This window comes from Onychomys torridus, chromosome 3, assembly GCF_903995425.1.
Source record: "Onychomys torridus chromosome 3, mOncTor1.1, whole genome shotgun sequence".
Classification (NCBI taxonomy): Eukaryota; Metazoa; Chordata; class Mammalia; order Rodentia; family Cricetidae; genus Onychomys; species Onychomys torridus.
The window spans coordinates 42825487-42844939 of record NC_050445.1 but is presented as its reverse complement, the minus strand read 5'-3'; the positions used below and the strand labels follow the sequence as shown (position 1 = coordinate 42844939).

At 36.5% G+C, this 19453-nt stretch overlaps 1 protein-coding gene across 1 annotated transcript in view; it reads right to left on the bottom strand.

The window, feature by feature from the left end:
- Positions 1 to 19453, bottom strand: part of LOC118579934 (metabotropic glutamate receptor 8) — a 670399-nt gene that overhangs the window by 133315 nt on the left and 517631 nt on the right. Inside the window, exon 6 of the mRNA XM_036181754.1 lies at positions 10236 to 10372. Within this exon, the coding sequence (XP_036037647.1) occupies positions 10236 to 10372 (137 nt within the window). The remainder of the gene's footprint in view (positions 1 to 10235; positions 10373 to 19453) is intronic.

The window sequence follows — 19453 nt, the reverse complement described above, 5'->3', positions numbered from 1 at the left end:
ATCTTTGTCCCTATGAGAACATCCAATAAATGTACTGGTTTACCACCGAATGAGGTTCGGGTTGAACCCTTTCCTTGATCTGTCATCGGTACTCTGGGTGGAAGAAGCATGTCTCTGCAGACAATGTCACACAGTAAACTACTTTATAAAAGAACAGCACAGTTCAATCATTTACTCTACTGAACAACTTAAATAGAATTTACCAAATCTCTTTAACTTTCTTTCTGTGTCATCATTTGCCTATTGTTTAAGTATAAAAAATATCTCATGAGTCTCTTAATTTTATTTTCTGGGAGAGGTACAAATAAGTAAATGAGGCAAGGTGAAGTGAACCTATCAAAAATTACATAAAATAAGAAAAAATAATTTTAATTAAAGTCTTTTCCTAATTTGATGGATGATGTTGTTCTATATGCTGTGAAAATGTGTTGCTATGATTGGTTGATAAACAAAGCTGTTTGGCCAATGGTGAGGCAGAATAAGATTAGGTGGGACATTCTAACTAGAGAGAGAGAAAGGAGAGAGATAGAACAGAGGAGATGTTGCTAGCCTCTGCCAGGAGAAGAAACAAGATGTAAAAGTACTGGTAAGCCACAAGCCACATGGCAAAGTATAGATTTATAGAAATGGGTTAATTTAAGATACAAGAGCTAGTTAGGGAGAAGACTGAAGCATTAGGCCATATAGTTCTTAATTAATATAAGACTCTCTATGTTTATTTGGGTCTGAGTGGCTGTGGACCAGGTGGGACACAGGAAAACTTTCAGCTACACTAATTCATAAAACAATCTTTTCTTTATAAAATATACATTTTGCTGCTAAAATGAGCTTCTAAATTCAAAGCTGAGCATATTTCTTGAAAAACTCATGATACCTTATACCATGCCTAAAACTGTCCCCATAATAGTATAGAGACAGTACAAAATTTAGTTCCCAGCCATCTTTAGTCATTTCCCATGTTCTCCCATCAGATTGGCCTCTGTTCCAGGAGTTCTGGGTCACTCAGCTTCTTAAAGGTATCACTGTCTGTGACTGTTTTTGCAAGAGTCTTCATCTGTATCATTGTGCTTACCTCAAACATCATAAAATCCTTATGTAGGAGCAGGAGGTCTGCCTGTTGGAGGATAGTACTCCTCAAAGACAAGTATGGGAAATTGCTCAGAGACTCCAAGGACTTCAAGAATGCATAAAGTTGTACAAAAGTCATGTGAAGGAAGAAATGCAAGTGGGAATGATAAAAGTAATGCCAGTATCATTTTTTCTGAGCTCCTTAAATGTATTCCCCTTCATTCTAGATTGAACTTTGAACTTCTTAGCTTTTATCTGGGCTGAGTACACAGATATTATAATTATATCCTCTATTCTAGAGTTTTCCCTTGGCTTCCTTGATGACATGTGACTCTATCCTTACTGTAGTGAGTACCTATGTTACCAACTGAGACCCCATTAATATGCTAGAACCTGTTCAATTTTACTAGCCTGTGACGAAGAAGGCAAGGAAATTATGACTGTGAGGCTACCCTGTCAAAATATTCAAAATCTAGAGCATCCTTGATGTAGCTTCACTAGAATTTATTAGCCAGCTAGAAAAGAGCAAGGTAGTTCTCCAGTTTTCCAGCCTTTCATCCTATATAGAGTATTTCCTTGAGAATGTTGTTTCTCTTTGGATATTAAGAATTTTTTTACATCAACAGTAATAACAAAAAATGATGTATACATTAAGGCCCATGAAAGAGGTATATGTTTTCCTTCTTTTCCTGTATATTACTGCTATTTCAGAGACGGTACTGTGGACTGAATCTGAGACACCTTTAAACTACTCCTGCATCTACCAAAGCAATTTCCCAAGAGAGATATTTTATTCTAAAATGAATGAATGAATGAATGATAAATGGATAGGGAATAAGGATAGTTGGGTGGGTTGGTACTTTATCCAAACTGATATTTTCTTACAACAATTTCTCAGCACAAAATTAATTTAAGAACTATTTTGAATTTCATCTGTGTAACAAATCTGTATACAGTGTTTCTAGTTGGAGATAACCACCAGAATCTCTGAATTTCCCAAGACTTTTACTTGATCTACACCGAGATAGTCATTCTTTTTCTGTTGTTCCTTGAGTGTATGGTAGCTCTTAGTATATTGCAAGTCTTTTGATATTTAGAAATATACCTTATTGAATCACATATCCCTCAGTAGATTACCATTCTGTCTAGCACAAAGTAGTTAGTGAATAAATGATAAGTTCACAGGGCATTTCTCAGTCTATATTCATTGATCATCTCTCATAGTCAACATTCTTGTAGAAAAATATCAGGGTGTTATGTATGTATATTCAATAAATATTTACTGAAAAACAACTATGTTGGGCCTGTCAAGAATATAATTAAAAATTTAATCAGCATTTACTCAGCATGTCAATATATGATTTTATCAATGCTTTTTATAGCATACAAAGATATATAAGAAATAAGACTAAAGTGACTTTTTAGAGCTGATTAATTGAGGCCTTAATAGGTATCTATTAAATAGGCATCAATTTAGTAATAGAATACAAGTTTTAAGATTGACCATCATATTACAAGGAAAATAAATCAAAGGAAGGATTTTCTTATTAGTGTACAAAGGCAGAGTGGCATTTCAAGACCTATGAATATGTGTAGAAGGTCAGTTGGATCTAACTGCCATTCGTGTTTGTAGGAAAGGAAGTGCTATATATAATTATCTCATATTGGCAAATTTTGACATAGGGAATCCTAGAGATTAACACAAAACAGCATTTTCAGGAGCAAGCTACACTGCCCATAGGAAAACCAGGACATAAGGAAAATGAGTGACTCCTAAGAATCAGAGTGAGTGAGTCTCTCTTCAAACATTTCCCACTCCATTCAGTTCATCACCACAGCAAGGCGACTTTAGTCTCCTTCATTGCATCAGCATCTGACTGCATTAAACACGAGTTTAATGATTTTGGTTAAACTTGCTGACATTTACCTAAAACAACAAACCCTTGAGGCAAAGTTATATATGCAATTAAAATACCTGTTATAGGGACTACAACAGAGGCTACAATAAAGCAACTTAATGGGGTTCATTGCCACTAGAATTTTTTCTAAGTTTTTGTTTATGAATTTGAATGATGGAGGCCATGTTATGTTTTATGTAAAGTATATTTTGATACATTTATCTTAATGAATAGATACAAGTTGCCATGGTATATCACCTTCTTTTAAAACCATTCAATTCTCAGAATATCAAGGCAAGAGACAAAAATTGCAGTTTTCTTACACTATTTCCATCTAACTTCATGTTGAAGAATCCATCTTAAGTCCTTGTGGGTATGCTAGTTATACTGTCAAAACAATACCATCATCTTCATTACTTAGGTCTCAATATGTATCTATAATTTCCTACTGTACCTCGATGACTCCAGGAAGTAGATATTATAGTTTTCATGAATATTATAAATGAGATATAAGAGGTAAAAACAATATACTAGAGGTCAAGTATCTTTGTGACTATAAACTTTCGTTCTGTACAATGACATGACAATGCATTTAGCAGTCATAGACACTTTTATCCCACTAACAGCTGAGAAGTCCACTCATAGCTCAGCATTCACAGCTTCATCAGAAGTTACTCCTCTAGAGAAGCTTCTACTAAGCAATTAAGTCAGGCTCAGAGACACCTTTTTCCTCTGCAATATCCTCCCAATAGAGTCTGTACTGTGAATAATTCTGATTGAGTCATTATCGAGATACAGCCATCTGCTACTATTTTAGTTATTTTATGCATTTATTATTTATTTATTTTCACTTTAGTGAATAAAATGACAAGAAAAACAAAGAAGGCAAAAATCTGTGTAATTCAGAAAAAGTGTCCCTGTTTGGAAGCATACACTAGTGAGGCCTGGGTTATAGTCCACCCAGTAACCTCATTGCTCCTTCTCCCTGTGGACTCAAAGCAGCATATGGTTGTTTGTCTTGCAGCTTAACTCTTCTGCTTAGCCCAAACCTCTTGGTTACAGTCTGTTTTGTAATGTCTATAAGAATCACTTGTCTCTTGAGACATGCATTCCTATCAAAATAGAGACCTAATTGTGCCACTTCACTGCCAGGAAAATAGATACACATTTCACTTGTAGACCCAGATTCCTGGGTAGAAATCCTCCATCAAAATAAGCAATTAACACTAAATGATTAATTACAATCAGATGTTCGTTCTAGCAAAAGGTAAAAAAGAAACAGCAATATTTCCAACAATAAGGATGATCCTTTTGAAAATCAAATGTATCTGAGACATTTTCTAGGGTAGAGAACGGTTCGCTTACTCCAAACATCCATTCACTTCACTAAGATGTATTCAGGAAAGATTTGCTGCACTCAGATGTGCCTGACCATCTACTGTGTATGTGGAAAATTTTCCTGTGCTTGATTTCAGCCAGAGGAAAACAAAGCAAAACTGGTTCTTTGAAAACAAGAATACAGTCCAGTAAATGGCTGATAAATGCTCACCATTGAGAGTGTGAAACCAGTTGTAAATCTGGTTTAATAGAATAAGGAGAAATGGCAGATACAGAAAATAAATCCTCCTGACTGTGCTCTCTGACAGTAATTCCAGGCAGTGGGCAAGAACAGTCAGCATCTCTCACCAGGCTGCTGTGCCGAACAATCTGTGGATGCCTTCATCAGGACACCTGTGTCTTTACTTGAGCAGCTCTGGTCCGAGTCTGTCCCATCTCCTAGCATGGAGTGTCTTAAGGCAGAGACCATATATCCATGAAAACTCTTAGCAGCACAACTGAGCTTATCAAGATCATCAACAGTGGTTATTATTACTCCCACTGATCCGAAACTCTGTACCCTTTGAGCACAGAGCAGTGATGACAAAAAGACAAAACAAAAATAATGTTGCTCTGCAGATTTCAGATTTTTTTTCTTTCCAAAGCAAACCAGCACACCACTGTGGCTCAGACTGCCTCAGACTTGACTTAGTCCAGCCCAAGAACTATAGTGCTGTAAGTACTTGACCAGCTTGACCAGGTGTCTGCTCTGCTCTAGGCCTCCAAGAGTCCTGGCACAGAAGGGTCCTCTGAAAAGTGTACTTCAGGAGTTGTGTGATCATCACATGCCAAAGTGTGCAAACCAGGTTAGCCTTGGACTCCTGGTCCTCCTGACTCTGCCTTTTTCACCAAATTCTATCAGAGTGTGCCACCACAGCCAACTTCAAATTTTCTAAAGGTGTTCATATAGTATCTGTCACAAAAATTTAGAATACCACAAAGGTGATAAATTTGCTCATTAACTTATTATAACTATTCAACATTGTAATCATGCATCAAAACAGTACATTATATGTTTGTATGTATATATATATATATACACACACATACATACATACATTTATATATATATATACATATATATATATATACATATATATATATGTATATATATATATATATATATATATATGTATGTATATATATATAAAGTCATTTAAAATGAAATTTTAAATTCTGTTTGGAAAGAAAACATTTGATGGTTTTAAAATAAAACCTTGAAAACCTCTCATCCCCACATGATTGCCCTGATGACAATATATATCTAAATACTACTAGAGGAAGAAGAAACTTATGCACTTATCCTATGTGAAGTTTACACTGTAAGTGTGGAGAAAACTCTCCAACTATCAGAAAAGTAAAAAGAACTGATTATGTTAACATTTTAAGTGCAGGGATTCTCTGTAAGATTTCTTTGCATTGTCCTTTCTTCCTCTCTTTTCCCCTTCCCCCATTATGTGCTTCCTAAAGAAAACTTAAGTGCCTCTTCTGAAAGGACTTCAATTCTCTACTTACCAAACTCTATCAGAATCCCACAGCTTAGATAGAATTCTGAGGTAAAGAATAATACATGAGGCAGTGTTCATGGGCCTCATGTGCATCAGGAAAAGGACTAAATGATTCCTTACTTTGTTTCATTTAATTTTTATCACAACCATATGAGGTAGTTGCTACTATTTTCACCTTGGAGTTTATTAAACTAGGGTAAAATAATAATGTACACTATGCAGATATCTAAGCAGAATGCCTATAAATCAGTAGCTCCCCAAGCATCCCCACTCCTCCTTCAAATAAGAGTCCATTCAAGTTTCTCAGGAGAGTTACATGAGTTATCCTGATAGTCTGCAGAATCCAGTCCTTGCTTTATAACTGCCCACCACAGCCTCATTCACCATTGTTCTCAAGATCAGGAATTTCATTTTTTCAATGAGTCTAGCTCTACTTTATAGTAGAAATGATCACAGCCAGTATGAGAAATTGTACAAATTCATTTGATGTATTTATGGTAGATAACAGTTCCAAATATAAAGCATTCATGCATCATTAAATGTACATAAAACACAGCTTAAGATTCAATATTAAATTTTAGAATAAACAGATTATGGATACAGAGAAGAGATATGTATGTGTTCATTTATGTGTATAATTATTTGGACTCTTGGTACATTATAAGGACCTTGGTGCTATACATAGTAAATGACAGTCCCAAGAAATTCATTTTATTATGTAAATTCTTAGCCAAAACAATATGATAAGCATTTTGATGTTGACAAAAGTCAGATAAAGTTGTTTTGCTATTTAAACCATTCTCAAAGTTTTCATTGTCATATTAGGCTTACTTCACAGAAAATATATTTACAAAGGATGAGCATAAAAAAAATATCAATTTTCATTCATACAATCCCTTCTCTTTCTTGCCGATTGGACTTCTGGAGCTCCATCTGGGGCCTAGCCGTGGATCTCTGCATCTGCTTCCATTAGTCATTGGATGATAGTTCTAGCATGACAGTTAGGGTGTTTGGCCATCTGATCACCAGAGTAGATCACTTTGGGCTTTCTCTTGACCATTGCCAATAGTCTATTGTGGAGGTATCTTTGTGGATTTCTGGGGACCTCTCTAGCACATTGTTTCTTATAATCCCATGGGGTCTTCATTTATCATTGTCTCTTTTTCCTTGTTCTCCATCTCTGTTCTTGATCCAGCTGGTATCTCCCGCTCCCCTAAGCTCTCTTTCCCTCAATCCTTGCCCTTCATTACCCCTCCATGTCCAGTTTGCTCATGTAGATCTCATCCATTTCTCTGTCGTTGGGGGGATCCCTGTGTCTTTCTTAGGGTCGATGATTGGAAAAGGCACAGGGACAAATAGCCAAACTAGTAGAAACACATGAACTATGAACCAATAGCTGAGGAGCCCCCAGATGGATCAGGCCCTCTGGATACGTGAGACAGTTTGATTAGTTTGAACTGTTTGGGAGGCACCCAGGCAGTGGGACCGGGATCTGTGCATGAGCTGGCTGTTTGGAACCTAGGAGCTATGCAGGGACACTTTGCTCAGCCTGGGAGGAGGGGACTGGACCTCCCTTGACCGAATATGTCAGGTTGAGCTGAATGCCCAGGGGAGTCCTTGCCCTGGAAGAGATGGAAATGGGGGGTGGGCTGGGGAGAGGGGAACAAGAGAAGGGAAGACAGGGGAATCCATGGCTGATATGTAAAATTAAATTAAATTATAAAATTTTAAAAATAATAATAAAGAAAAGATATCAATTTTCAGATTTTAAACAATCTGGGACATTTTCAAAGTTAAGTTTGAATAAATTAATTTGAGTTTCAGAATAATATAACAGTTTCAGAAAGACGCGAATGTCCTAACTGGAGATTTGGAGCTGCCTTTGGCTTTAGCTAGAATCAAAGCTGCCACTGCATGGCTAAATGAGAACTGTGTCAGCCATCAGGAAGTCACTTTCAAGAAACAAACTACAGCTCTGTAATTTATTATCATCACTTCTTGGCTGTGAACTTGGGTGGCAGATTCTGCAAAACAATGTCACTCCAAGAGACATTTGAACATGCAGGAGGAGAAAAATGTGTTAGTATATCACCCGATGGTTTCGCCTCAAATGCAAGAAAGCACATGAGCATGACTTACAATTATGTGGCTTTGAGAAGGGTACTTCATTAAAAGAGTGAATTAAATGCACATTGCAAATATACAGCAGTGGAGAACCATTTTCTGGGTCAGCAGAAACACATTTATAAGCATTTTATGGCCCTCAGAGAAAGTTCTACCTATCTTAGTGATTTCTCAGGCACTAAGTGGGAGTAAGCATTCTTAAGCCTGGGAAGAACAGCACAGTATAAGAGAATTGAATTCTTGGTTGAGTAAACAGGACACATTCTATGTGTGAACTCAGTGTGTGCTAATAGAGCTGCAGTGACTGAAATGTAAAATAAGACTTTTTGTCTGGGATAAAAGATGCTCCAATCCCTCTCTACCACCTTCAACCCTGCCCCTTGCACTGTGGGTTTTCCCAGATATCTCTTAACCTTCAAGCTCAATATGGCATCACAGGCCAAAGCCCGCTATGCTATTGTTGGGTGCCTTCATGGAGTATCATGCCTCAAAATCCCAGGGAATTCTTGCATAATAGGGAGATTCTCTTCAAATTTCATGATGTTATTGGTTTTTACAGCTGAGTAATACTCCATTGTGTAAATGAACCACATTTTCTTTATCCATTCTTCAGTTGAAGGCCATCTAGGTTGTTTCTGGGTGCTGGCTATTACGAATTATGCTACTATGAATATAGTTGAACAAGTGTCCTTGTGGTATGATTGAGCATCCCTTGGGTATATGCTTGAAAGTGGTATTATTGGGTTTTGATATAGATTGATTCCCAGTTTCCTGAGAACTCACCATACTAATTTCCAAAGTGTGTGTACAAGATTCCACTGCCACCAGCAGTGGGGGAGTGTTCCCCTTGCTCCACATCCTCTCCAACATAGGCTTTCATCAGTGTTTTTGTTCTTAGCCATTCTGACTTTGCAGACAAATGGATGGAACTAGATAATATCATCCTGAGTGAGGTAACCCAGACTCAGAAAGACAAACATGGTAGGTACTCACTCATAAGTGGATACTAGATGTAAATCAAAGGATAATCAGATTACAACCCACAACTCCAAAGAAGCTAGGAAACCAGGAGGACCCTAAGAGGGACATACTGATCACCTTGGGAAACAAAGGGGATCTCCATGAGTAAACTGGGGATGAGGGGGGAAATATAGGAAGGAGATGGGGGATGAGAACATGAGTGAAAAAGTTGGTCAAGCTAGGGTAGGGATGGAGTGGTAGAGCAACGAAAGAGATATCTTGATAGAGGGAGACATTATAGAGTAAGGGAGAAACCTGATGCTAGGGAAATTCCTAGGAATCTACAAAGATGACCCCAGATTAAACTATTAGCAGTAGTGGAGAGGGTGCCTGAACTGGTTTACCCAAGTAATCAGATTGGTGAATACCCTAACTGTCATCATAGAGCCTTCATCCAGTAATTGATGAAAGCAGATGCAGAGATCTACAGCCAAACACCAGACCTAGCTCTGAGAGTTTAATTGAAAATAGGGAAGAGGGATTCTATGAACAAGGGGCTTTAAGATGATGATGGGGAAATCTACAGAGACAACCCAACCAAGCTTGTAGGAACTCCCAAACTTTAGACCAATAGCTGCAGAACCTGCATGGGAACAAACTAAGCCCTCTGCATACAGGAGAGAGTTGTATAGCTTGGTCTGTTTGAGGGCCCCAGGCAGTGGGATCAGGATTTATCCCTGGTGCATGAGCTGACTCTCTGGAGCTCATTACCCATGGTAGAACACCTTGCTCACCCTTGATGCAGAGAGAAGCAGCTTGGTCATGCTTCAACTGAATGTACCAAGCTTTGCTGACTCCTCATGGGAGGCTTTTCCCTTTTGGAGAAGGGGTTGGTGGGTCAAGGGTGGGAAGGCTGGTCAAGTGGGAGCCTGGTGGGAAGGAGCAATGGGAGGGGCATCTGTGGTTGGTATGTATAATGAATAAAAATATTTAAATAAAAATAGGGAGATTCTCTGGGCTGACACTGATGAATCATTGCTTGGGTCTGTCAGGTACCCTATGGGAAAAGATTGAAGCCAGCTAAGTGGCAAAACCATGACTAATAAATGCCAGCTGCCTTAGACACTTGGACCCCACATCAGACCAGGATCCAAATGTATATAGTCCAAATAAAATTAGATTTCTTCTATTCTTATGAATATTGTTGGATTTCTCTGGAGAAGTTTAAATTTAGTGCTTAAAAAAGAACATTCCTCTTTAAGAATAAGATACAATAATGCCTAATGATAGTGATACTTGCTTTTAGATGAAGTTGATTGGTCCAGTGCCCGATGATTTTGTATTCTGTACTTTTGTTGTTTATCTGATACTGGAAGATATCATAGCGTCCAGGAGCATCTCCATTTTCATTAAAAGTGACAGGTGTACCAGCACTGCCTATGAAGATTAGAAAAGACTGTAAATAAAATATATAACATAGCCCAGTGGGCTTATTTTCCTCTAAGGAAGAATGTTAGATAAAAACATATATTGTGTATAATAAGGGATGCAAAGATTGTAATCCATGCAAGGTTATTCTTAATAGTAAAATTCTTTTACATGAAAACCAACCTAGATGCACATATAAGAATAAGATGGACTTTATTGTATACATTAGAAAGTAAATGATGAGTAGCCAAGGTAAGTAATATATGTACAAGCTAAATAAATAAAAATTGATAGTCTGAATATTCAATACTGGCTTTGTAGAATGAGACTTAATGGGGTAAATATGTGTGTATTGAAATATGACACCTATGGTACAATATAAACTACGATTGTCAACACAAAATCGATAGAACATCCAAGCCAGAAGCCTGAAGCGCTTGATGTAATGGCGAGTTCAGCTCCAATATGAAGCAGGTGCACTTTTCAGCTCCATTGCTTTTGAGTAGGTCATTGCAAGCTGCTCTCGGAAACCTCCACTGGGCAAGGCAGAGCAAGCAGTGGAGAAGCCCCACTTCACTTAGATCATCAAAGTCCCATGACTCACTGTGATGAGTCTAATGGTTGCAGAACAGCAGGATGCAAGGAATTCAGTCTCTTCTAAACTCCATTTCTCTTGGAAGCTCTCATTCTTTCCCTTGATAACTTCTGCTCGCTTTTACTTTCCCTCTTATTAACGTTTATATAATCACAGGTGTAAGAGTAGAATCGAATGAACACTGCAATGTTTTCTCATTCCGTCTCACTGTACTTTCTACACAGACTTTCTTTTCCTCTAACAGGTTTTAGAGCTCCCTTCATCTCAGTGGAATATTCTTTCTCAGCTGAAACATTCAGTTGACAGCAATCCCTTTACATGGTGCCTATCTTCTCCCTGCAGGCCCCCTTTCCTCAAAAGGTATTAGACCTAATTTCTCTTCTGAAATGTAGTTTCCTCTTCTTGCTGTCCCTTTCTATATTATTGTCTCCAAATCATATACAATTAACAATTAAATAGGTCAATGTTATATATTTTCATCCAATAATGGCCTTATTAATTTATTTGAAAAGTTAACCTGAATATTTATAAAAATATTTTAAATGAAATTTATCAACATGCATATAACTAGAATAATAGTGGATGAGTTGCAATTAGAATGTTTTCATGGGATTTAACAGAGGTGTGTTTATTATGATTCTATTTTCTTGACTTTATTCTAAAATTTGAACATGACATGAAGTCTCTAAGGAGACTGCAGACACCTTATACTATCAATAACTGATGAGCCCACAGGAGACGGTACAGACAGAAAGAATGGGCCATTGGCATAAGAAATGGAAGGCTACATGCTCATGTTGACTTCTCCATTCATTTGTATAACTCTTTTCATATTCAATAAAGGCTGAACAATGAACATGAATGGACCTTGAGGTCATGAGGAACAGTACACATGTGCTTTGTTACTAAAATATTTTCAGGCATTCAAAAGGGAAATAATTTTATAATTCAATAAAGGGAGGAACTGAGGAAGAAAGTAAATCTGTTTGAGCAGCCAGTAGTATCTGACCACTCCCAAGATGGTCAAGAAGAAACCTATTTTCTATTCCTGAACAAAACATTTTTCAGGCCATTTAGCCTCTTAAGTATTTCCTGTGGACTTCTGTGAAGTAGAAGTAATGACGTTTTTCCTCATAGAGATTTTATGAAATTTAAATTAGCCAATTATTGTGAAGTACTTAGAGCAATGCATAGGGTAATTAAATACTATGATCCACCCCATACTCATTTTTAGTAAATATATATATACTGGTAGAAAGAATATGGAAGGTTCTTTAAGTGATGCCTAAACAGTTACTAGGATTCAGTAACAGGTTTCTGCTTGAAAATCACATGTGTTATGATCATAATAATAACATTAGTTTCTGGTATTTATACATCATTTAAAAATTAGACTATATTTAATTTTCTCTATCTAAAATACCCATTGTTGTCATCTTGTTTATCAAATGACTGCTTTTCAATCTTCCATGCCACAATTGTTCTCAAGATAGAAGGTGTCACTTCTATAGTACAGATGACGACAACATGCTGGGATATTTATAAACTTATAACCAGCTGCTATGGTATCTTATTTCTCCAGTTAAAGAACACCTATTGGTAGTTAATGAAAGAATCACTATCCCCAAAATAATAACTTATAATTTATATACTTCAATATCATTTCAATATCAACTTTGTCAGATTTGACAATGCATTAGAGGGGAATATTTGAAAGCAGTCAAGAAAATGGTTTCTGAAATCAAATTGGGTTCAAACTCCCAGTTCCACCAATTAATGGATGTTACTGTTTTAGGTACATTCTTAATTTCACTCTGTCGCATTTTTCTTTTCTTTCTTCTTTTTTTTTTTGGGGGGGGGGTTCAAGACAGGGTTTCTCTATGTAGCTTTGTGTCTTTCCTGGATCTCGCTCTGTAGACCAGGCTGGCCTTGAATTCACAGAGATCTGCCTGCCTTTGCCTCCTGAGTGCTTGTGCCACCACCGCCCGGCCGCATTTTTCTTATCTGTAAACTAATCCAACAGTAATCCTTACACACAAAGTTACATGATTAAATGAACTCCAATCTGTGTAAATACACAGTGAATATAACATAAGTATGAATTACTATCATCCTTGTTTCATGGCAGTCTGTGAGCAAATATGATTTTCATATTTCTCTTACTGATCCCTGTGACATTTTAACAGAATGTCAAATAAACTGAAAGTTCAGTTCCCTGAAATCCTCACCATTTGATTCACCATTCTATCTTTGCACACACAACTCTTTGTTCCTTCTCGTAACTCCTTTTGATAATCTGTGGCTCAAGTCATGCACTTATAGGAACTTGATCATACAAAACTGGTCAGAGACCCAACTACCTCTTCCTCTCTCACCTGGATCCACCAAATTTTTCATTTTCCTCTGTATATGTTACTATTCATCTCACATATGATCTTAAATTTGTTTGAGAGATATTTATTGAAATCTCAAAACAGAGAAATCTGTTGTTTTTTTTTTTCTTTTCTTTTCTTCTTTTCCACATGGCAATAGTCTCCTTGGTATAAGCAGATCTGTTATCATAGCAAGCATTATTCAAAGTTAGAGCCCAATACAGAACAAGCATTCCACAAATTATAGGCAAACAATTACCCACTTATACTCTCAAGCAAACTCTTGCCCATCTTCTCCATAACACCATGAACTTAATCTATACAACCTCCCAACCTCTACTGTCATCAGTATTGCAGTGGAAACCAACCCCAAACTATAGCTTATGTTTGAGTGGTCTTTGAATTAATTACTTAAAGCTAAAGCATGTTTTATTACTCATCAGCCTTGCTTCTTGTTTTCCTACTCTGCTTTCTGGTCAAGGCTAAGCATACATTTGGATTACTCAACCTTTTCCCATTGGGAGCTAGTACCATTGAGCATTGACTCACTGAAGACAAGTTCCCTACTACTATGGACTATGAAACAAAGCTCATTAGTAGCTCACTCCTTTCCCCAAGCTTGCCATCTATTTTATAAAAACATCTTTTGTTCTGAAATTGGCCACCTTGAAAAATAAAACTAAGTGAATTTTACCTACGAAAAACACAACTATTTATCAATTTATTGCAATTTAATAACAGCTATCATAAGAAATATAGCAAATATATTTTAATTGAGACTATAGAGATATTTATTTGTATACTATAAATTATACCCCATTAGATTTTCTTTCTTTCATTTCATCTTGCACTAGAGGTGTTTTATACATTTTGTAATATGTTACATTTTTCAAATGCTTTCCATCCATGTAGACCTGTGGAAAGGGAGGACCAAACACATAGATTTGTGATGTGACATTTTTACTAGTCAGGAACTGCCTTCAGGGTCTACACATCTCCTGGAGTAGTTTCTGTTCAATAGGAAATGTGTAGAAAAATTATATTTTTATTACTCAACATATCAATGCACTACTACTATGGTTCTGCAGGGAAAATTTTACATCAAAATGCTGGTTCCATTGACTGTGATATGGAGAAAGACTAGTCTTGGGATTTCAACACTGAAGTTTGATTTCTTGATCTTCAAATTAGCTGTGGTTATCTGAGCAAGTGACCCTATTTACATGTAACTCTTTCTCATCTCCAAGATGATCATAATAAGAGCAGTTCTTCCCAACTAGTGTTGTATGACATGGCACATGAAAACCATTTAGTATGTGACTGGGGCACAACAGAACACTGTAAATTAAAACTATCTTCAGTATAGTTCACTCTTTCTCCAGTTTTTTTTCTCATTTTTTTATTTATTATCTTTGTGTTTTAATTTTACACATCAGCCATGGATTCCCCTGTCCTCCCCCTCCCGCACCTGCTCCCACCTTTCCCCCAGCCCCTCCCCTCCATTCCCCATCTCCTCCAGGGCCAAGACTCCCCTGGGGATTCAATTCAACATGGTGGATTCAGTACAGGCAGGTCCAGTCCCCTCCTTCCAGGCTGAGCAAAGTGTCCCTGTGTAAGCCCAAGGTTCCAAACAACCAACTCATGAACTAAGAAAAGGTCTGGGTCCCACTGCCTGGGTACCTCCCAAACAGTTCAAGCTATTCAATTATCTCACTTATCCAGAGGGCCTGATCCAGTTGGGGGCAGGGGGGTTCCACAGCAATTGGTTCATAATTCATGTGTTTCAGTTAGTTTGGCTATTTGTCCCTATGCTTTTCCAATCTTGGTCTCAACAATTCACACTCTTACAGTTCCTCCTCTTCCTCAACATTTGGACTCCTGGAGCTCCACCTGGGGCCTGGCCAAGGATCTCTGCATCCACTTCCATCAGTTATTGGATGTTTGGCCATCTGATCTCCAGACTATGTCAGATCAGGCTTTCTCTCGACCATTGCCAGCAGACTACAGAGGATGTATCATTGTGGATTTCTGGGGACCTCTCTAGCACTTTGTTCTTCCTGTTCTCATGTGGTCTTCATTTATCATGGTCTGTTATTCCTTGTTCTCCCTTTCTGCTACACAACTCCAGGGAGGCTACCTAGAAAACGGGACCCTAGGAAAGACCCAGGGATTGCCCAATGACAGAGAAATGGATGAGGTCTACATGAACAACCTGGATGACAGTGGGAGTAATGAAGGACAAGGTTCAAGGGAAAGAGAGCTTAGGGGAGCAGGAGATCCCAGTTGCCTACACTTTTGATGACAGGGTTTATGTTGTGTTGTTTCCTCAGTGGGGTGAGGGGGAAGAATGCAGGAATAATTTGTTGACTTTTAAATGTAAAAAAAGATAAATTGACTTTTATTTGTCACTCAATTGTCTTTTTAAATCTTTCTTTCTTTCCCAAATCATTACTGGTTAGTGATCTCATCACCACCTAGAACATTTATCAAGCAGAAGAAACTAAGAATGAAATCAGTTAATTTATCAGTTTCTGTACCTTTAACGATTACTTGAGTTTTAAAACATTGACCCAAATCCAAAAGAAAATAATAATACTCACCAAAACTATGGTTATTCATACCTTCCTTTCTTTTATACAATTTATCAAGTATGCACTACAACCAGTAAACAGAATCAAATATTCAAATTTAAATCATATCACAATGTAAGTGTTTAGGGATCAGAATACTCTCCACAGGAATTAGTTAGTGTCACCCATGGAAGATGTTTGCCTGTGTTTAACATATCCTTCTCCTCTACACTTTTGCTATTGTATCTCACAGTTTTACATTTATCTACTGGCTTCTGGATTAGCTCGATGAACTTACAACTTTCATTTTCCTTCTAATTTTCCTGCATATAAACATCTGCTACAAATATTTCCACCTTAAATGTATACTGTATAGTAACTAAGGCTTCATAATTTACCAGTTCTCGTTGCTGGTAACCATTTTAAATCAGCATACTCAGATTCACAGAGAAAGCCTCTCTCCTGATCTCCATTTAAAACTTAACTGAGTATCTTTCACGTGCTACTTCCTTTAAAGTCTGACCAAGGCATCAAGGATGCCAGATCTGGAAATGAGAGCCTAAAAGAAAAGCTTCATTGTTCCATGAGGTAACAATATAAGGAAACAATTACTCAAATCTGTCCACTAACAGATCCTAGCTCAAAATTATACCTAGTTTGCACATTCTTTTCCACTAAACTGTTCCAGACCACTATGAAAATACTTTGTAGTCACACTGAATATTTTTGTGCATTCTTGGCCATATTCTACTTCAAATAGCACAGACTAAATTCCCATCTAATAGAGTCAGAATTCTGTTCCTACAATTCAGTATAACATACAGAGTTCATTTTCTTCATGGCATTTACATATATCTAAAATATACCAGATTCTTAAAGGGCTTGATACACAATGCTGGTTATTATATACTTAGGATTTAAGAAAATGTTCACATCATGTTTACTACCATGTAAGTCACACTGGACTATTCATTTTTTCCTTAGTAAATGACTAGGTTATATTTGCAATAACTTCCTTAAGGTTATTATTAAATGATTAGTTGTAGCTAATCATATATGAGGAGATTTAAGGAGCATTAGAAAATTCATCATAAGCATCCTAAGTGGACATTTGTGTTCTTTTCTCCTTCTGAATGGCTATATGGAAATGAAATTTTGGGTAAATTGAGGGTCTATGTGTTAAAGATGGCAGAACTTGCAAGAGCATGAACTGCAGTGTGAAAAGGTCTATGCTAACTTTGTTCATCCAGTCTATTATATGAGCATAAATGAATTAGACTCTTCCAGCTACTGTAGATTTTGAGTCTACTGCTTCCGGTAGACAATCATAACTACCTGCCAAGTATGATGAATTCACAATATTTAAAAATCAACAAACATAATCAGATTATCACTAGAAATGAAATGCTTCACTTCATACTACATTATACATGATAAGAACACTTTAGAACATTAAAATTGATGATCAGGATCAAAGACACTGGGATGAATTGGTAACTGGTTTCATAGTTTTAAGTATTAATTACCACAATGTATGCACATATAAAGTATACAATATATGTATATATTATATATACTAATACATGTTACATTATGTAAACTCATTCTCTAGAATTCCATAGAGTAGCTATCTGTGCTAATTGTTTTTTTTTTCCTAAATGAATGCAAAGGTACTCATGTAATTAGATGTTCCCATAATATCTAAATACAAAGGTCTTCAAAATATGTGTTCATTTTAGGCTGAAATGACTTTTTCTGTTCTGCTGTGTGAAAAATAAGAAAGGATAAAGATATAACTGAATGACATTTCTGATTCTCTGAGCCAAACCTCCTTCTTGATTTTTCCATTAAGAAACCAAACTTACAATAGCTTTCTCTCTCGTGTAAATGTCTTTATGATCCTTGAATTAAAGGTGCATTATGATTGCAAAATGTCATCATTGTTAATGAATAGGCCCATTTGAGGACTAGAAATGCAAGCTATAATTGCATTTATAGTACTCAAATAACCTGATTGAACTTTTAACATAAGAAAAGACCCATTACTTAGTGATACACATCTCAGGGAAGCAGATGTATTAGGAAGTTTAAATGAAATATCTTGTAAGAAAAGTGACCAAAGAGACTATTAAAGTATCAAATGTTTGGTTAAAGCAAAGGAATGGGGGAAAAGAGCATTACAATTAAGTGAGATTAAGTAACATATCTTAAGAGAAATTTGAGGACAAAGCAAAATATTCTGCTCCACAAATTCAATATAGTCTCATTTTGTATGAGAAATTTTCTCTGTACCCTGTGCCATTGAATTTCCTTATGAAATCTTTTTGATGTACTGAATATCTAATACTTAGTAATTTGTACATGAAATCTTCATTGAAAGAATGACTGTATCGTTAAATAATTCTATCTCTGACAATGATGTTGATACACACATGAGAGGAACAATTAAAGGAGAAGGAAAAAGAGACACATGGTCAGCACAGCATATACTCAGAAGAGGACTTTAATCAAATAGTCTATTGTTTCTTTTGTATCAGAGAGAGTATCATGCTATTTAAAATTATAACTGAATGTACTGATTTTTGCAGTGAATGATTTTATTCCCATGTAACAAATCATCTTAAATCCAAAGTCTGAAAGTTATTAGTTTATAGTTTTACTGAGACTTTTAAAATTTATCATTTTCAAGAACATTTTTGTAAAGTGAGGTAGAGATATAATTTCCCTTTTATATACGGATATTTCTGCTTTAGTTACTGTTCTAGTACTGTAAAGAGACACCACAACCCAAGCATCTCTTATAAAAGAAAGTATTTAATTGGATGCTTGCTTACAGTTTCAGAGGATAAGTACATGATCATCATGGAGGGAAGCAAACAGACATGATGTTGGAGCAGTAGCTGAAAGGTTTCCATCCTGAATAGTGAGCATCAGGCAATGAAAAACACACTGGGCCTGGTGTAGGTTTTTGAAACAACAAAGCTTAGCCCCAGTGACACATCTGTTACAATAAGGCCACACCTCCTTATCCTTCCCAAACAGTTCCACTAATTGGAGAACAAGCATTCAAACATATGGGCCTATGAAAGCCATTCTTCTATAAACCACCACAGATTTATAACTTAATCAATTTTTGCTGTGAACAATTTTATTTCTATGTAACAAATAATTTTTTATCCCAAAGTCTAAAAATTATTAGTTTGTGTTTGTACTGAGACTTTTCAAATTTATAATTTATGTGTACCTTTTGATCCAACTGTAATTGATGCATGAAGTGCTATGGGGATAAAATATTGATTTTTATATAAAGATAATGCATTTTCAACACTTCTATTGAATTCCTTCTTTCTCACTGAATGGACAGCTACAGTTTTGTACCTGTGATCTTCAAAGAAATCACCTTGTCTTTTGCTTTATTATTCCATTGGCCTATTTATTCAGTTTTTATCCAATGTTATACAAATCATACAAAGACTTAAACTGGCAAGGTAAGTCACCTATTCATCCTAAGAATTCTTCTGCCTTCTCTTTGTTCTATTTTTTTTCTGTGTAA